Here is a 17982-nt window from a genome sequence, read left to right as displayed (position 1 = left end):
ACCTTGGATATCAGAGCTGACGTTGTCTGGAATCAAGCCCCTGGGAGGAAGGCTCTGGCCCAGGTCAAGTCAAGCACTGCCCTGATACACGCTATTTGCTGGACAGGAACGAGAGTCAACTTTTGCTCATTTATCAACTGACCCAGAGCATGGAAGGTGGCTTGGACCAGGTGCAGTTTTTCACTTGAGCCTCTGGATTGGCCACTGATCACCCAGTTGTTCTAGGTACAGACAGACTTGAACGCCTCGCCTTCTGAGGAAAGCAGCTACCACCGCCAAGCATTTTGTGAAGTTCTGTTTGGGGCCTCGCAGTACCTGTGTGACCCTGGTAGCGAAGCTGAGATGGAGGGGGGCAGTTGCCTGTGCTTGTAACCCCTGCTCCATTTTTTAAACAGGTCCTGGTAAGGCAGCAGAGCTGAGAAGCGGGCCTGCGCCTGAGGCTTGAAATGCTTCCTTGAAGGTTCCAAAGAGTAGAGATCCAGAGATCTGAGGGTAGTCCTGGAGTCATTCAGACCATGGAGCTTTGAGTTGATCTATTCTGTACCTTCAAAGGGAATATCCTGGACTGACTAGTGGCCTCAGGTGGTAGCCCTGAGGATTGGAGCCAGGAGCACCTTCTCATGAGAACAGCCGAAGCCATTGTTCTGGCCACTGCATCAGCTGTGTCTAGGGCTGCTTGGAGGAAGGCTCTGACTATGGTCTTCCATTCCTCCGTCAGCGTGGAAAACTCTTGCCTGCAGTCATGTGGCATCAAGCCTTCAAAATTTGCCATAGAGTCCCAAATACTGTAATTGTACTTCCCAAGCAAAGGTTTGTTGGTTGGAAATGCAAAGCTGTAACCCACCCATCAAATAAATCTTCTTATGAAACAACACTAGCTTCTTTAAGTCCTTTTGCTTGGGATTTGCACCTAACTGTTCTTGTCTGTCCCTCTCATTGGGCACATAGTACCTTTTCTCTGCCCAAATTGAGGTGGGGGAGAGAGAGAGAGGATAGGGGTCTGCCACAGGGACCTGACTGGACCCATAACAGCCTCATTGAGGGGTAGAGCCACCTTTGATGGGACTGCCGTGGCCAAAATATCAATGAGGCTATGTGAGGACTCTAAGAACCTCCATCTCTAGCCCCAGGTTAGAAGCCTTTTTAGAAGCTCCTGGTGAGGTCCAAAGTCATCCTGTGGCATCAAGCCACTTGGTCCTCAGACAGCTTTGTCTGGGGAGGAGGAAGAGGCCTGTACAGGTGTGTGTGTGGGGTCTTCCTCCTCTTCTTCAACCCCAACCACATCATCCAGGCCTAAGTCCTGCGTGTTGGTCCTGGGCTTGGTACTGGATTCCAACTTGGGTGCTGGATGGTGCAGTGGAGGAGCCCTCCTCTCAGACACCAGCAAGTAGGAATGGCTGGGCAGAGGCCCCGATACCAGGAGAAAACTGCAGGGATTCTAGAATGGCCACTAGACTTGCTTCAGAGTAACAGCCGTGTTAGTCTGTATTCGCAAAAAGAAAAGGAGTACTTGTGGCACCTTAGAGACTAACCAATTTATTTGAGCATAAGCTTTCGTGAGCTACAGCTCACTTCATCGGATGCATACTATGGAAAGTGTAGAAGATCTTTTTATACACACAAAGCATGAAAAAAATACTTCCCCCTACCCCACTCTCCTGCTGGTAATAGCTTATCTAAAGTGATCACTCTCCTCACAATGTGTATGATAATCAAGTTGGGCCATTTCCAGCACAAATCCAGGTTTTCTCACCCCCCCCCCCCACAAACCTGTAAAAAAAACTTCTACACTTTCCACAGTATGCATCCGATGAAGTGAGCTGTAGCTCACGAAAGCTTATGCTCAAATAAATTGGTTAGTCTCTAAGGTGCCACAAGTACTCCTTTTCTTTTCACTAGACTTGCATTATCCATTGTCCTTTGGGCCAGGTGCTGAGGACTGGGGAAGGAGGGAGCGCACCGAGATTTGGTGGAACGTAGGACTAGTATTGGTGGCAGCTCCTTGGTTGAGTGCAAGGCTTCACCTCAACTCTGAGGAAGAGTCCTCTTGAGACCATGTGGGAGCGGTACCCTTCTTTTCTGTTGACCGGTGCCAAGGGTCTGGGGATCGGTGCTGGCGCGGAGAAGTCTTCGCCAATGACAGAAAGGCCAGTTTTCCTCTGGTCGGTACTGAAGAACCCAGCACTGGGTACGAGTTCAGAGCAACATGCTCCCTTCTTCTCGACACACTCGCCAGAGCCAACAATTGTCCCATTGGGCTCAACAGAACCGGGAGTGTCATCAGGTCCCTGGCCGCTGCAAAGACCTCCAGGGTGGAAGACATTGAAATCCCGCTGGTGCCACAATGTCCCTCCGGTGTTGGTGAATGGTCCCGTACCAGGCTCAACAGCACCTGCAAGCAGGGCAGAGTCAACGCTATGGTAAAACAGGGGTGAAGAAGAGACATGACACAGGTCGCGCTCCGCTGCACACTCCTTGTTTGTCTTTTCTTTGTACCAGGGAGCGTCCCCTCTTGGACCATTGTTTCTTCTGCCTCTTTCTTGGTACCAGAGAGGGGGAATGGTGCCAAGAAACATGCAGTGCCAGAGGAGCGCTTTGCACTGAAGCCGAGGTGCTCGGTGCTGAGTCAGACTGGCTTGCCTCCAACGCCAGTCTAAGCGTGGCTTCCATTAGGATAGTTTAGCCTCCCTATTCTTTTTTGTACAAGGCTTGAAGTTGCAGCAGATTTGACAACACTCGTCAGTGAGCTTCTCCCAGACACTTCAGACAGCTAGAGTGTGGGTCGCTCATTGGCATAGCACCTAGAGTGTGGGTCGCTCATAGGCTTGTCACAGGACGTGCAAGGTTTGAAGCCCAGAGACCAGGGCATGCCAGGCCCCAGAGACAAAAGAAGCCTCTTTAAACTAAGAGAGGGGAGTCTAACTATCTATACAATAATACTATTTACACTACTATTAGAAATTAAAATGAAGATAACTAGAGAATAACATGAAAAAACCCCAACCCTGAATGCAAGAGAAGCTGTTCCAGTGACTGTCACGGGAGGTAAGAGGGAACTGAGAGGGTGCGGGGCCAACTGAGCCCCTTATATCAGTGCATGAGTGCATGGCACCAAAGGATTCTAGAGCCGGCCTGGCGGGCACCACCGAGGGAAAAAATCTCCGGTGACAGTGCACGCAGCACTCACGTACCTAACGTGGAATGGACCTGAGCAAGCACTTGAAGAAGAACGTGCCATTTCTATCTCAGATTTCCTGAATAAGATGGCGTGCAAGAAGTATTTCAGCCATCCTTATTGAACTGGTTACAACGAATCTCGTATCTTGGAGCCAGTCTAAAACCTTTTAACTTAAATGAAAAGGCCATTTGCCAGGTTACAGCCCCTCTCTTAAAAAGTGTTCTATCCAGTCTAGTATCACTTTGTCCTCCACGGATGATCAATAAAATCGAATAGATATTTAAATATATGCCAGTCTCCAAACTGAAGAATTTTAAGGCAAGATCACCTGATCGTCAGCTGCTCACACATTGAGTCAAATTAACACAGTTCTACTATAATCACTTCAAAGGGCTTATTCCAGTTAATGACTAGCCCTTGGTCTAGTCCCAGAAGTGACTGCATAGGACACATGCCCAAGTTCCATTTAAAATAAGTTTCTTTAAAATACCTTTCAGACCCATAGGGAAGAATGTCTGTGAATGAAGCTGCTTTCCCCCAGAGACCATTAGGATTCTACTCCACTTCTAAATTTTCTGAATTTTCCTTCATACACTTAAGAAGAAAGGTCTGAAAAAAGTCAATAAAGCAGAAAGAAAAAGCCTCAAAACACACTTCCCCCGATTTCTTATTTTCCATACCATGACTACACTGACCAATTTAGCTGGACCAAAGTCAAGTCATTTTCAGGAAATTATATATCTATATACAAAAATAAAAACACACACAGTCCTTCTCTGCTTTCTGAAGGGTTTAAACAAAGTGAATGTTGATACTACAGAGCTATATATGCTGAAGGTTTTGTCCTCCATCAAGCACGCCAATTAGTGAGAAGTCAAGTCCACAGAACTACTTAAATGACCTATTTTCTCAGAGAGTCAAAATACCAAAATGTAAATTTACACTGCAGCAAGAATTCAGAGCAATAGTATCAACTTAATTTCCATATATATAATTATATAGTGAAATTGTATATATTCACCCAGAACTCTGTACTTTTTTGTAATTTTTTACAAAACAAACAGCATTGGGTTTGTCCTGTTCCTACAGACAGGAAACAAGTGACCTGACTGTAAATTTATGCATTACACAAAGAAAAAAATGTCACAAAACTTAATCATCTCCTCCTGATGAGTCACAAATTTATCTCTTCATCGCCTTCTTGTTACCGATATTAATATAGTAATTACTTTTGAATGTCATCACAATAGAGAGTCTCCACAACTCAAAAGCTGGCAGTTCAATATTTACACCTGGGGGAATTCTCCGCCACTGCAAAATTCATGTCTGGAGCATAGTTTTTTTTCCCTCTGCAGGAAATACATTCTTCTCAAGAATTGCTGCAGTTACACCTTTCACCCACCAGAGGACGCTGTGGTGCCAGAACAGCCAGCAACATGAACACAGCCTGCTGTTCTGGTGCCACGGAGGCCTCTGTTGGGCAAAAGGCAGAACTGCAGGATTACTGGGGCAGAATGGTTTTCGTTTGGGAAAAAAAAATTCTGTGCAGAATTCCCCCAGGAGTAGAAGTTAATCACAGCACCCTGCCCACGGAGCCAGGTTAACTCAGAGTGGGGCACATGGTGTTGCTGGGGGGGTGGGGGGTCACAGACTGGAGTTCAGAATGGCTAGTGGGAGGTATGGGGGGTAGAGTGGGGCGTGGGCTCAGGAGCTAGTGGGGTGACAGCATTGAGCCAGGGACTGAATGGGAGTGGGGGGTTGCAAGGCCACATGGGGATGGGGGGTGCCTGGACAGAGGCAGATGTGTGACTGAATGGGAGAGGCTTCAGGTCAGCCAGGGTCTCCATGGGGGAGGCTCCCCAACTGCCTAACAATCCCGCCCCCGAGACCCAGTTCCATACTTCTCCCACCCACACCCAACAACTCTCCAGGTTCACGCCAGGCTCTTTCCCTCTCCCTCAGCTCCTCCGTTACCCCTGACTCCTCCAAGCCTTTGCCCTGCTTCAGATGGGTGCAGGAAATACAGTTCTGTAGTGTAATTTAAATGAATTACTCAAAGTTCTGTATTAATATGCCTAGTAAGGAATCTATTTATCAAAAAAATTACCAGAAATTTTTTTTTGGGGAGGGAGGGTGTCTATATTGTTAGATACATACTTTCTGACAGGTATTTTGAAATAAAATACCAAAATAATTGAAACTGGCACGATTATATTTTGTTATTTTGACATATAAAATATGCAGAATATTAAAATATTGTGCCCAGAATTTTTAATTTTTTGGTGCAGAATTCCCCCAGGATTAAACACTGGTCTCTCTCTAATATTACCGAATTATTCTTTTTACTATATTACCACCTAGAAGCTCCAATCAAGCACACAATATGAGACAATCCCTGTCCTAGAGAGATTACAAAAAGGTAAGCCACAACCAGTTGGAGAACAAACTAAGCAACAGGTGAGGTAAATGAGGGTAACAGTGAGAGAAACAAGGCCATATAGATTAGTTGTGTGCATAATTAGCAGTTCTGAGCACATTATAATATATACACATTTTCTCGTTTCATATATAACAAGAAAATTAGTGATCTAGTAACCCCTATTAGCCAAATCATTATAATTTCTGTCTTACCCATCACCATAAACTCAATGTCAAAAGCAAAGCAGCATAATCTAGTAATCTGAACATAGGCCTGGAATCTGAAGATCTGGGTTTTACTCCCAGCTTTGCCACTGACTTGGTGGCCTTAGACAGCTGAAAATCTCTGTTCACACTCTTCCCTGAAAAATGATAATGGCTACTTCATAGGGTCATTGTGGCTATAGTCATTAATGTTAGTAAAAAGTGTTTTTGAGAAGTTCATATAAAAGAGGTATGCAAGTGCAAAGCGTCAACATATAAAATGGAGCTCCTTTCCTGATAAAACCATTTTTCTTCCCCTTGTTCTTTGTTCCCACCCACCCCCTTTCTGTCATTCAAGCTTGTAATCTTGACGTGTGAGGAAAAAGTAAATATGGCACAAGACCCTAAAGTACAAAATAATAAATGTCTGAATACTTGACAAATTTCTTTCAGTACATGATCTACAGAATCTCTCCCCTTCCTCTATGTGCTTCTGAGAAGACTAGCCCGTACTGGGACTATTTCCTGCTTCAGCTCTTGCAACCAATGAATACTCCACACACTGACCTTGACCTCCATTGAGTGCAATAACTTTTTATGCATTCCAGGGTAGGGACTGCCACTTTAGGTGCTAAATCCAACATCTGAGTGTTACTGAGATCCTCAAAACCCCTTCTCTAGTGTCTACAGAATTAGACAGGTGAAATCCCTGGGTGCTCAAGTATCCTCTGTTAAAAGTCTCTAGACGCCCACATTTCTTCAAGTATGTATGTACACAGATGCCTCAGATGCATGGGTACCTCTTTTATGCCTTAGTCTTCAAACTAGGCATTTCCCCACCAAACTCACCTGCAGGGCCTGATTGGGCAGGTGTGCTATGCCTAAACACACGCAAAAGGGCTGGGGAGGCCCGCCTTATAAGCTGTAGCCCAGTGGTCAGAGCACTCACCTAAGATGTGGGAGATGTGGGTACAATTCTGATGTGTAGAAGCAATCTGAACACAAACTTCCCATCTCTCAGGTGAGTGCCCAAAGCACTGTGGTATGGGATATCCTGGTGCAGAGTCTCAATTTTTCCTGTCGAAACTGTTCCTGTCAAGGTTCCTTCCCCACTCTGAACTCTAGGGTACAGATGTGGGGGCCTGCATGAAAAATCCCCTAAGCTTATTTTTACCAGCTTAGGTTAAAATTTCCCCAAGGTACAAACTATTTTACCTTTTGCCCTTGGACTTTATTGCTGCCACCACCAAGCGTTTAACAAATATAACGGGGAAAGAGCCCACTTGGAAACGTCTTTCCCCCAATAATCCCCCCAAGCCCTACACCCCCTTTCCTGGGGAAGGCTTGATAAAAATCCTCACCAATTTGCATAGGTGAACACAGACCCAAACTCTTGGATCTTAAGAACAATGAAAAATCAATCAGGTTCTTAAAAGAAGAATTTTAATTAAAGAAAAGTAAAAGAATCACTTCTGTAAAATCAGGGTGGTAAATACCTTACAGGGTAATCAGATATAAAACATAGAGAATCCCTCTAGGCTAAACCTTAAGTTACAAAAATACACAAAAAACAGTAATATACATTCCATTCGGCACAACTTATTTTATCAGCCATTTAAACAAAACAGAATCTAACGCATATCTAACTAGATTGCTTATTAACCCTTTACAGGAGTTCTGACCTGCATTCCTGCTCTGGTCCCGGCAAAAGCAGCACACAGACCGAGAGAACCCTTTGTTTCTCCCCCCTCCAGCTTTGAAAGTATCTTGTCTCCTCATTGGTCATTTTGGTCAGGTGCCAGCAAGGTTATCTTTAGCTTCTTAACCCTTTACAGGTGAAAGGGTTTTTCCTCTGGCCAGGAGGGATTTAAAGGTGGTTAGCCTTCCCTTTATATTTATGACAGTTCCAATGTCTATAAATGAATAAATAATTATGCATGCGGACAGAGGAGCAGAATGACTGCAGAGTAGCAGTTAGAGCATTCACTTGGAAGGTAGGAAATAAGTTCAAATCCCTTCTCCACATGAAGCAGAAGGCAGCCATATACCATGTAAAGTGCAAATGCCATTTATGGTGCTCTATAAATCAAGCCTCCTGCAAAGGAAAATTGTCAGTCATTTATTTGAAATGTTAAAAGTGAACTATTAATATTTTTGTTTGTCTGCACCCATTAGGTAAGACAAGGTAGGTTTGTATAAATGTTGCCAAAGTTCTTTAGATTCTGTATTATTCTGAAAAGTATTTTTCTCACTCTAAGGAGTTTTGTTTTTTTATTCTCTTCTTTCTTGGAGTGTGGATGGGGGAAAAAGTTCTATTACCTTTACCATGCAACAACAATGGACAGGAAAAAATTTTTATTATCTTTACCATGCAACAACAATGGACAGGAAATTATGCTTGAACGACATATGGCATGTTAGCTGCACATCTACATTTGTATGTACTTCAATACTCACAGCCCTGGTTGGGTCACAAAAGTCTATCTTCAATCTCCCCATTGCTCTAATGATAGCAATAATGGATTGAATGGTATTACTGTAGACAACAGCTTTGTACTGTTTACATTCTTCTTCTGAATAACCAGCTTCATGGATAATCCTATGGAGGAAAATAATATTAAGTCTTCTATTCAAACGCAAGCAAGTAAATAATTTCAGTTATATCTTTTAACCATACTTACTTCATTTGTTTTACAATTGTGCTTTTCCCTGATTCACCAGCTCCTGAAAAATAGAAGTGTAAAGATTATTAAAATACATCCTTCTTGAGTTCCCTTCGTTTCCAAAGCTAACAGTTAAAAAGTCAGTTTTCACATTTCAAGAATTCCTTAACTGATATATTACTGAAGGATTTTAAAACACAATTGTTACAAGTTACCTTTTAACATCAGGCAGAATTCTTGCTTTTGACACTTACAACAGGAGGAGATTTAACTCTGAAATGCCTTTATATTCATAGCTATACTCCTTCAATCCACACAATCTTCTCATTTAAAAAAACTGCAGGAATGTCTAATGCAAACAAATGGTCAAATACATACCTGCAGAATCAACTAACTAAACCAGGGATGGGCAAACTATTGCCCGGGGGCCACCTCCGGCCCTCCAGACATTTTAATCCAGCCCTCGAGGTCCCATCAGGGAGCAGGGTCCGGGGCTTGCCCCGCTGTAGCCAGGGAGCGGGGTCGGGGGCTTGTCCCATTCCGTGTGGCTCCCAGAAGCAGCAGCATGTCCCTTATCCGGCTCCCACGAATATGGGAAGCCAGGGAGCTCCACATGATGCTCCCGCCCCAAGCGCTGCCCCCGCAGCTCCCATTGGCTGGGAACCACGGCCAATGAGAGCGGCAGTGGTGGTGCCTGTGGATGGGGCAGTGCACTGAGCTGCCTGGCTCTGCCTCTGCGTAGAAGCCAGAGGGGGAACATACCGCTGTTTCTAGGAGCTGCTTGAGGTAAGCGCCCCCTTGAGCCTGCACCCTTGACCTCCTCCCATGCCCCAACCCCCTGCCCCACCCCTGATCCCCCTACCACCCTCCGAACCTCTTGGTCCCAGCCCCACCCCAGAGCCTGCAACCCCAGCCGGAGCCCTCACTCCTCACCCCCTGCACCCTAACCCATTGCCCCAGCCTGGAGACCCCTCCCACACCCTGAACTCCTCATTTCTGGCCCCAGCCGGAGCCCTCACCCCCTCCTACACCCCAACCCCCAATTTCGTGAGCATTCACGGCCCGCCATACAATTTCCATACCCAGATGTGGCTCTCAGACCAAAAAGTTTGCCCACCCCTAAACTAAACCAACAAGTTGACAACCTTTTCCCTCACATGTTTTCACAATACCTCCCCTGAAAGACAGTGTAATCGAACAGTCATTCCTGCGACATCTAAAGGCTTGTCTTCAGGGCCCCGCAACGCAGGCTATGGGTGTGTGAGTTGCAAAGCACACTAAAGTGTTTACTGGAGCTGCCCCACATCAACACTGCTAGCATGAACTAAAAGGCACAATGGGACCACATTAACACAAACTAGGTACACCTTTTATTACACTATGTCAATCATTTCATTAGTCAGCTTTTGGCACTTAACACATCTTTCAGTTTGACTTGGGCTAAAAGTTGTATGAGATTCAGTCTAAGAACAATTTATACTTTTTTTAAAGGCTATGAAAATTGTGTGTGTAAGTAAGTTGTAATTCATATGAAATATACAGCAATGAATGATTCCCTCTCCTCCATATGTAAGTAGTTTTGGGGTTTTTATTAATCACTTCATCATAGTAAAAAATGGACATAAATTGTGTGCCTGGGATGGTACATTTTACCACAATCTGAAGAGTGTGTGTACACATACACATTCGTGCGCACACACACTCACTCTCTCAGAGGTTCTTCTCAAGACTCATACAGGATGACCTTCATAACTCCTTGTAGCTTCACTACTCATGAATAATACAGCCATCCCAAACTCCCATTGATAGAACCCTGATATGGTACCACATAATCACATTCCGTACAGCCACAGATAGACATGATAGGTACTAGAGGAGGGTTCCCCAACACCACCGATGAGCTCTAGGAACAAATATTTCCCCATCTCAACTGCTAGGAAGGGAGAAAGGATTGACTAATGAGTCCTCCAACTTTAGTATCAACCTCTAGAAAGTATGTCTAAAAGTTGGTGCCTCCTGCCTACCGTACGTTGGAAAGGAGAAGTACCTTTCTCCCCCTTCCCATGATTCCATCCTACCATCAGGGCTTGTCTACACCAGCATAGCTGCACTTGTGCAATCCTCCCCTGTACTCATGTAAAAAGTGACAACTTTCCCCAGTATCAAATTGTGGCAAGTTGTACTAATGCAAGTAACACTAGAGGTCTGCATGCGTACAGCTACATCACTAAAAATAAATTAAAAAAAAAACAACCAAACAAAAAATAAACCCACTATGGCAGAACCAAGTGTGCCATGGAAACAGAGCTATGGAGGACTTGAAACCTTGCTTGAGGGAATTTTCAATCTACAAAATCATTCAGGCCACCAGCTCTATCTACTGAGATCAGGGTCTCCCTGTACCAAGAATGGATGAGGGGGAGAAGTTTTAGATACTGAATAGCAGCTTTGTCTTGTGGGGTTACTATATTTTAAAGGCAGCCTTGTTAATCCACCTCTCTCCCCCCAAATTAAACAATCCCCAAACCACAATTTTTTCCAGGGATTCCAGATTGAGAATAAGATATTTGCCCTTTTTGCATCTGATTGTTAGCTTTTTTAAGGTGGTGAGCAAGAGCTTATTGTTGGCATGTGCTATATTCCAAGGTGGAAGGAACAATTTCTACCTAACATTCCATATCATCTGAATCATATTGATCTGAGACTGGGACGGGTTCTCCATCCTTACAAGGAGAAAGGGAGGTGGGCACTTAGCAATCCCCACAGGACTGCAGAGCTTCAGTGAACAATACTCTGATATCCATTTGGGATAGAAGGGGGTCACAAGACACCATGCCCCAGCTTCTCTCTTTCTGCTTGCTCTCACTTTGGAAGGCACAGTTCAAGAACTCCATTTACTGACTATATAGTTTCTGTAACTATCTACAGAGGGCACATACCTGCAAGAACAGGAGAAGCCCTGCCACTAGTGGCTGCTGGTTTGGTTTCTCCACTACTGTACTTTTTGCTACAAGAATAAGAAGAGGGGTCCAATGGAGCTTGAGCTAGTCTTTTATCAGTGGAGAAGGAAACCTTTCCTTTATTCTCCCTGTCCAGGATCTTTTCCCCCAATCGCCTTTCTGCCCCTCATCAAAACTAAGAGCTCTGTGTTGACAGCTTGGAGTGCATCTGCAGGCAGTAGAACTACAGCTTATAAGTTACTGCCCAAGTCCCTGGCAGTTTCCCCCAGACCACTTTCCTAGGACTGAGGTATGTGAAGGAGCCAATTTCTAAGGTTGCTAATGCTTGACCAGTTACTGTGTTTGATTCCTGCTCTCTGATGAGAAGGGTGAATCTTTCTGCAGGAGCCTCTACTGTTAGAGCTGCTCCTGCCTCCGGGGAAGCAGGAAGCGTGGCCCTCCTTGGCCTTGAGAGAGAGATTATACCAGAGGTATTTCCAGAAGCTTATAGCTGGCTTCTCCAGACCTCCCTGGGTTCTTTGCTAAAACCACTGTCCTTTCTCAGCATGGGAGCTCAGACTTTTTCCAAGTAAAGGCAGAACCCTTACTTTTCCTCCCAAACACAGGCCCATCTTTTTTCCTGGAGAAGTCTAAGGCCTGGTCTACATTAGGAAATTAGGTCAGTATAATGACATTGGAAAGGGATATGAAAAATCCACACCCCTGAGCAACACCATTAAATCAACCTAACCCCAGGGGTAGACAGCACTAGGTCGAAGGGAAACTTCTCACACTGACTTAGCTACTGCCTCTCAGGGAGGGGAGTACCTACGCCAATGAGGGAATCTCTCCCGTTGGTGTAGGCAGAGTGTTCACTGAAACGCTGCTGCTGTGCCGCTGCAGCATTTTAAGTGTAGTCAAGCCCTTAGACAGGGGCAGCACTAAGGCTAAGCATACACTGGACGTCTACCCTCTGTTCCTCAACTCTTCCTTACCCTGGGTGGCATAGCTGGTGTTGTGAAAGGGACTGCCTGAGTAAACGGTAGGCAGCTGGCTGAAGGGGTATCTGAGCACACCTTGCCGCCTTAAAGGGACCAAGTCCTAAAGTATCGGGGTATTCTTAATAGGCCTTCCTAATTTCCTCCCCTCTTCATGAGGAGGGACGCTTCCCTGCTTAAACTAAATCTGAGCCATCTCTGCACTTCAGTCAGGTAAGGCATGCTAGGCTTAGCTGGTGCCTGGCACTGGACCTGGTTATAGTCAGTTACACTGGCCACCTATTAAGGGAAAGTTCAGTGTACATGAACTGTGGGCCACAGCCTGTCATAGAATCATAGAATATCAGGGTTGGAAGAGACCTCACAAGGTCATCTAGTCCAACCCCCTACTCAAAGCAGGACCAATCCCCAACTAAATCATCCCAGCCAGGGCTTTGTCAAGCCTGACCTTAAAAATATCTAAGGAAGGAGATTCCACCACCTCCCTAGGTAACGCATTCCAGTGTTTCACCACCCTGCTAGTGAAAAAGTTTTTCCTAATATCCAACCTAAACCTCCCCCACTGCAACTTGATACCATTACTCCTCGTTCTGTCATCTGCTACCACTGAGAACAGTCGAGATCCATCCTCTTTGGAACCCCCTTTCAGGTAGTTGAAAGCAGCTATCAAATCCCCCCTCATTCTTCTCTTCCGCAGACTAAACAATCCCAGTTCCCTTAGCCTCTCCTCAGAAGGCATGTGTTCCAGTCCCCTAATCATTTTTGTTGCCCTCCGCTGGACGTTTTCCAATTTTTCCACATCCTTCTTGTAAGTGTGTCAGTGTGTCAAGTGTGCTGTCAGTGTGTCAAGTGTGCTGCTAGGACATGGACACCGAAGTGGGTCACAGGAGCTGCTTAAGTCTTCAAAGGCCTATTTCTTACTTCCAGTAGGAACCTAGTAGGGACAATGTTCTCCACCTGCTCAACACACACAAACAACACTACCAGTCAAGTAAGCGATACTAGCAGTAGATTGACTGTACCTAATCAGGTGAGGAATCTGTACGAAGCCAAGCAGAAACAACTAAGATGTTTGTACACCAAATGCAAAGAGCCGGGATAACAAAATGGAGGTACTAGAATAACTGGTGCAAGGGGAAACAGATATTATAGGTTTCAGAGTAGCAGCCATGTTAGTCTGTATTTGCAAAAAGAAAAGGAGTACTAGTGGCACCTTTATGCTCAAATAAATTGGTTAGTCTCTAAGGTGCCACTAGTACTCCTTTTCTTTTTAGTTATTATAGGGATAACAGAAACATGGTGGAACAGTAGTCATGACTGGAGTACAGGTATTGAAGGGTATGTGCTCTTCAGGAAAGACAGAAATAAAGGTAAAGATGATGGAGTAGCATTGCACATTAATGATGAGGTAGACTGTAAAGAAGTTAGAGATGATGCAATGGATAAAAACAGTCTGTTTGGGTCAAAATCCCAAACTACACAAGATTAGAGGGCTCTATTTTTATATCTTTCTATCTTCAGTTGCACTAATTTCTTCAAATTCAGTCGTTCACAAGTTAAAATAACTACATACATAACTGACATAGCTAACTAGGACTGGTAAAGCCTGATGAATAGTATTTCAGAATGATCAAATAAAATCATTCAAGAAGCAGATATAATTATCACCATAGTATCAAAGTATAGTATAATGGAGAAGTTGGTCATGATTTCATAGCTCATATTGGATTTAAACTTCCATTTTCAGACCCATTTTCAATATCCCTCTAACTTGACTGGAGAAATTAGTTTATATGCTTAAATTAGGTTTGAAGTAGAATTCTTCTACACATTTAGAAGTCTACAATTAAAAACTGAAATGGTAAGAGAGCAAAAGTTAAGACAGTTTCATGACTGTAGACACATACCACATTACTTAGAAATTGAGAATGCTAGAAAAAACACATTTGTTTGCAGCGTGGTTGTAGCCATGTTAGTCCCAGGATAGGAGAGAGAGATGTGGATGGAACCACTGTGGAATGGGCCACCTGAATATCCTGAGAAACTCTGCTTCCCCACACACACCTATGCACATGCCTAGCTATCACCTACCACCCCACATTAGAGCCCATATGGGGTTTCATGAAACAATTACCACCCATACTTCATGGAGACCACATCCTGAAACAAATTTTTCCTGAATGCCCTCTTCTGGCCTTCAAACAACGCCCCAACCTTGTCATCATCAGAAACAAGTTCCCCACAGAATAGAACAGTCCAACTCAAATTGGCACCAGACCCTGGCAAAACAGACACAAAACATGCAGACAGATCTCCACTGGTATGATGATCAACACCCCCCACAACACACCCGTCAAGATCCCTGGGTCTTATACATGTCAAAACATGCATCAAATACCCCAAAAACAAATATGTGGGTGAAACCAGACAATCACTACACTCTTGAATAAACTATCACAGACAAAAACACCCTATCACCCAAGGGCAAATACTTTTCACAAAATGACCATTCCATATCTGACCGCTCTGTCCTCATCCTCAAAGGAAACCTGCATAACACCTTCAAAAGATGTGCCTGGGAACTTAAATTCATAACTTTGCTAAACACTACAAATCATGGACTCAACAGACACTGGTTTTATGTCTCATTGCAACAGTCTAAGGGCATAGCTACATTAGAGAGTTTACAGTGGTGCAGCTTCACCGATGACGCTGCGCCGCTGTAAGAGCAGCTATGTTAGAAAGCTAAGCTGATGGGAGAGAGCTCTCCCATCAGCTTAGCTACTCTAGCCCTCGCGAGCGGCAGTAACTATGTCAATGGGAGAAGCTCTCCCACCAACATAGTGCTGTCCATACTGGTGCTTATGTCGGTGTATCTTATGTAGTTCAGGCGAGTCGTTTACAGGACACATCTACACTAGCACCTATGTCGGCAAAATTTTTGTTGCTCAAGGATGTGAAAAAAATACATCCCAAGCAGCATACGTTTTGCTGGCATAAGCACTTGTGTGCACATTGCTATATCAGTGGGAGATGCTCTCCCAGCAACATAACGCAGCTACACGAGTGATTTTATAGCGGCTTGCCGTTCTAAGCTTGTAAGTGTAGACATGGCCACAGCCTAACCCACTAACCCTCATTTGTCCTACGACAGCAGAGGTGTTAATTGCCCACCTTATAGCGAATAGTTTCTTGCAGTATGTGTTAACTCATGATGTTTAACAGTCTGTTCCACCTTGTATTTACTAGCTGTGACAGTGACTACCTTTCCCAGACCTGAAGAAGAGCTCTGTGTAGCTCAAAAGCTTGTCTTTCACCAATAGAAGTTGGTCCAATAAAAGATATTACCTCACCCACCATGTGTCTCAGGAACAAAAATTAACATTTGTCATTACGAAATAGATCTTCGTCAGTTACTTATCAATTAAAGTTTCGAGTGCTAAGAACTTAACTGCATTCCAATCTGCCATGAGTTGGAGGGTGATAGATTTGAGTGGGTCATAAGGGAGCACAGAAGGGAAGCCCCAAACTATATTACGCTGGCACCTTAGGGATATGATTGGGATATACAAAGGTCTAAGCACAAAGATTTCCTTTTGCAAACATTAAAAGAGGAATGATTGTGAATTGAGGGTGCGGTAAAGAAGAAGCCAAGGAGACAGCTTGGCTGGAAGCTGGAGCTGCGAAACAGAGGTGGTTCTGGGCTTCCAATTCAATCTGGCTCAGGAATAGGGCCAGGGAGTTAATAAAACAATCGTATTTGCACCAGGAAAACGGGCTGCAAGTAGGGCAGAAAAAATTTTAACTGACACAAACTTTCAGACAGCGCTCAGCTTTTTGGGTGAAACAGTAATAGTCTATCACTGTATTAAATCTGAAACAAACAGACAGAAAGTTCCAAAACAAAACTAAGTTACAGTTAAGGTTGCAAAGCACCGTTGTGAAGTATCAATGAACACATCTGTGTTAAAAGCCAAACACATTAAAAATTATGGAAATAGGCTAAATGCACATACAGACACATTCTCAATCACCAGCATCTAAATCACCTTAATTCTTCCCTTGCAAGTGTTGTTTGTTTGGTTTTTTTAAACAGGGGCAGGGTTAAGGTTATGTAGATGTTGATGACTAAGCCCTGGTCTACACAAGGAAATTTGGTCAGCATAACTACATCGCTTGGGGTGTAAAAAATCCACACTCCTGAATGCCACAATTAAACCCACCTAACTCTTGGTGTAGATAGCATCAGGGCAAAGGGAGAATTCTACTGTCAACCTAGTGACCACCTCTTGGAGAGGTGGATTACCTATGCTGACAGGAGAAGCCCTCTCATCAGCATAGGTAGAATCTTTGCTGCAGCATCTTAAGCGCAGACAAGGCCTGAGGGTTTTTTTGTTTTGTTTTATTTTAACATCAGAGTGGATAAAAATCAAGGATTTTTTTTTTTTAAAAAAGTTTATTTAAATTGGATTTTTTTTATAAAATGCTTTTTGAGGAAAAAACCTATCTAAAGTTTTAATTAGATACATTATAGATCAAAGATATCTCATCATGGAATAGGGATTATAAATTCTAATTCTATAGTATGAGACAATATATTAATGTAATGTTTCAGAAAAGTTTTGTAAATGAGTTCCAATAGTTCATGGATTAGGGACCCAATCTTATGGGGTTCCAGGGGGTTCTGTATAGATTATTTAGATTAATCTTTCTATCTACCCAATGGAACTCAGTGCTCAGTCTAGACAATACCATCAGAGATGCTTAGTTTTGCAGTTCTCAAACTGTGGATTTGTGTCTCCAGAGATAGCTTGCTTGTTAACAGCAAAAATGTTTTTAAATAAATATATATAGGTGAGAAATAACAGACCACAACCCTATTTCCCTCTGCAAATTTGTGTACACAGTCAGTCCCTTACCCCTCTCTAAAAGTGAAAAGTTTCAAAAAGTTCAATGAATAGAAGATTGTTGGGGCCGGAATAGATCTGGACACGGAGAAGTCTGGAGATAAATGTGAGAAGGGAGGGACAAGAACTAGAAACAAAAGTGAAATTGCTTGAGCAGCATATCCAAAAGTCTTGAGGTCTTTCTGAGTGTAGCCTTCATTGATTTGAGATCTACCATACCATTCTCTCACTACAAGGGAAAACCTATAATGGCAGCAGGCCATAAAAGAGACACAGTTTGGGAATATTTTAATGAAGTTCCTCTACCTATTGGTAAGACAGGCATGCATGCAAAATGCAAACAGTGCAACAAAGAAATGCAAGGCCTGGTTGCCCAAATGAAACAACATCATGAGAAGAGTTCCTTCTCAGGAGGAAGCTGCATTGAAGATGATGAAAGGAACATGTCTGAACATGCAGGATCTTCAGGTTGGTAAAGTTTTTTAATTCATACTTCTTTCTCAAGGACTGCCTGTCTTCTTTCTGGGTTATTCCTGAATTCTCACGTTTGAGCAAAAAATATAGTTGTTACTCTATGGTACTATCATTTTAGATGCAGTTTTGATAAAAAATAAATAGCTGAAATAAGCAGATCTTCCTTTTACAATTTCATCTTTAAAGTAGTATTGAGTGTCA

General features: G+C 43.7%; 1 protein-coding gene across 1 annotated transcript in view; it reads right to left on the bottom strand.

The window, feature by feature from the left end:
• Positions 1 to 17982, bottom strand: part of GNAI1 (G protein subunit alpha i1) — a 69193-nt gene that overhangs the window by 35483 nt on the left and 15728 nt on the right. The window contains exons 2-3 of the mRNA XM_077836129.1: positions 8482 to 8524; positions 8258 to 8399 (exon numbers count right to left, since the gene is read on the bottom strand). Of these exons, the coding sequence (XP_077692255.1) occupies positions 8258 to 8399; positions 8482 to 8524 (185 nt within the window). The remainder of the gene's footprint in view (positions 1 to 8257; positions 8400 to 8481; positions 8525 to 17982) is intronic.

This window comes from Eretmochelys imbricata, chromosome 1 (assembly GCF_965152235.1).
Source record: "Eretmochelys imbricata isolate rEreImb1 chromosome 1, rEreImb1.hap1, whole genome shotgun sequence".
NCBI classification, from domain to species: domain Eukaryota; kingdom Metazoa; phylum Chordata; order Testudines; family Cheloniidae; genus Eretmochelys; species Eretmochelys imbricata.
The sequence above is the reverse complement of the archived record's forward strand: the minus strand, read 5'-3'. Positions and strand labels throughout refer to the sequence as shown.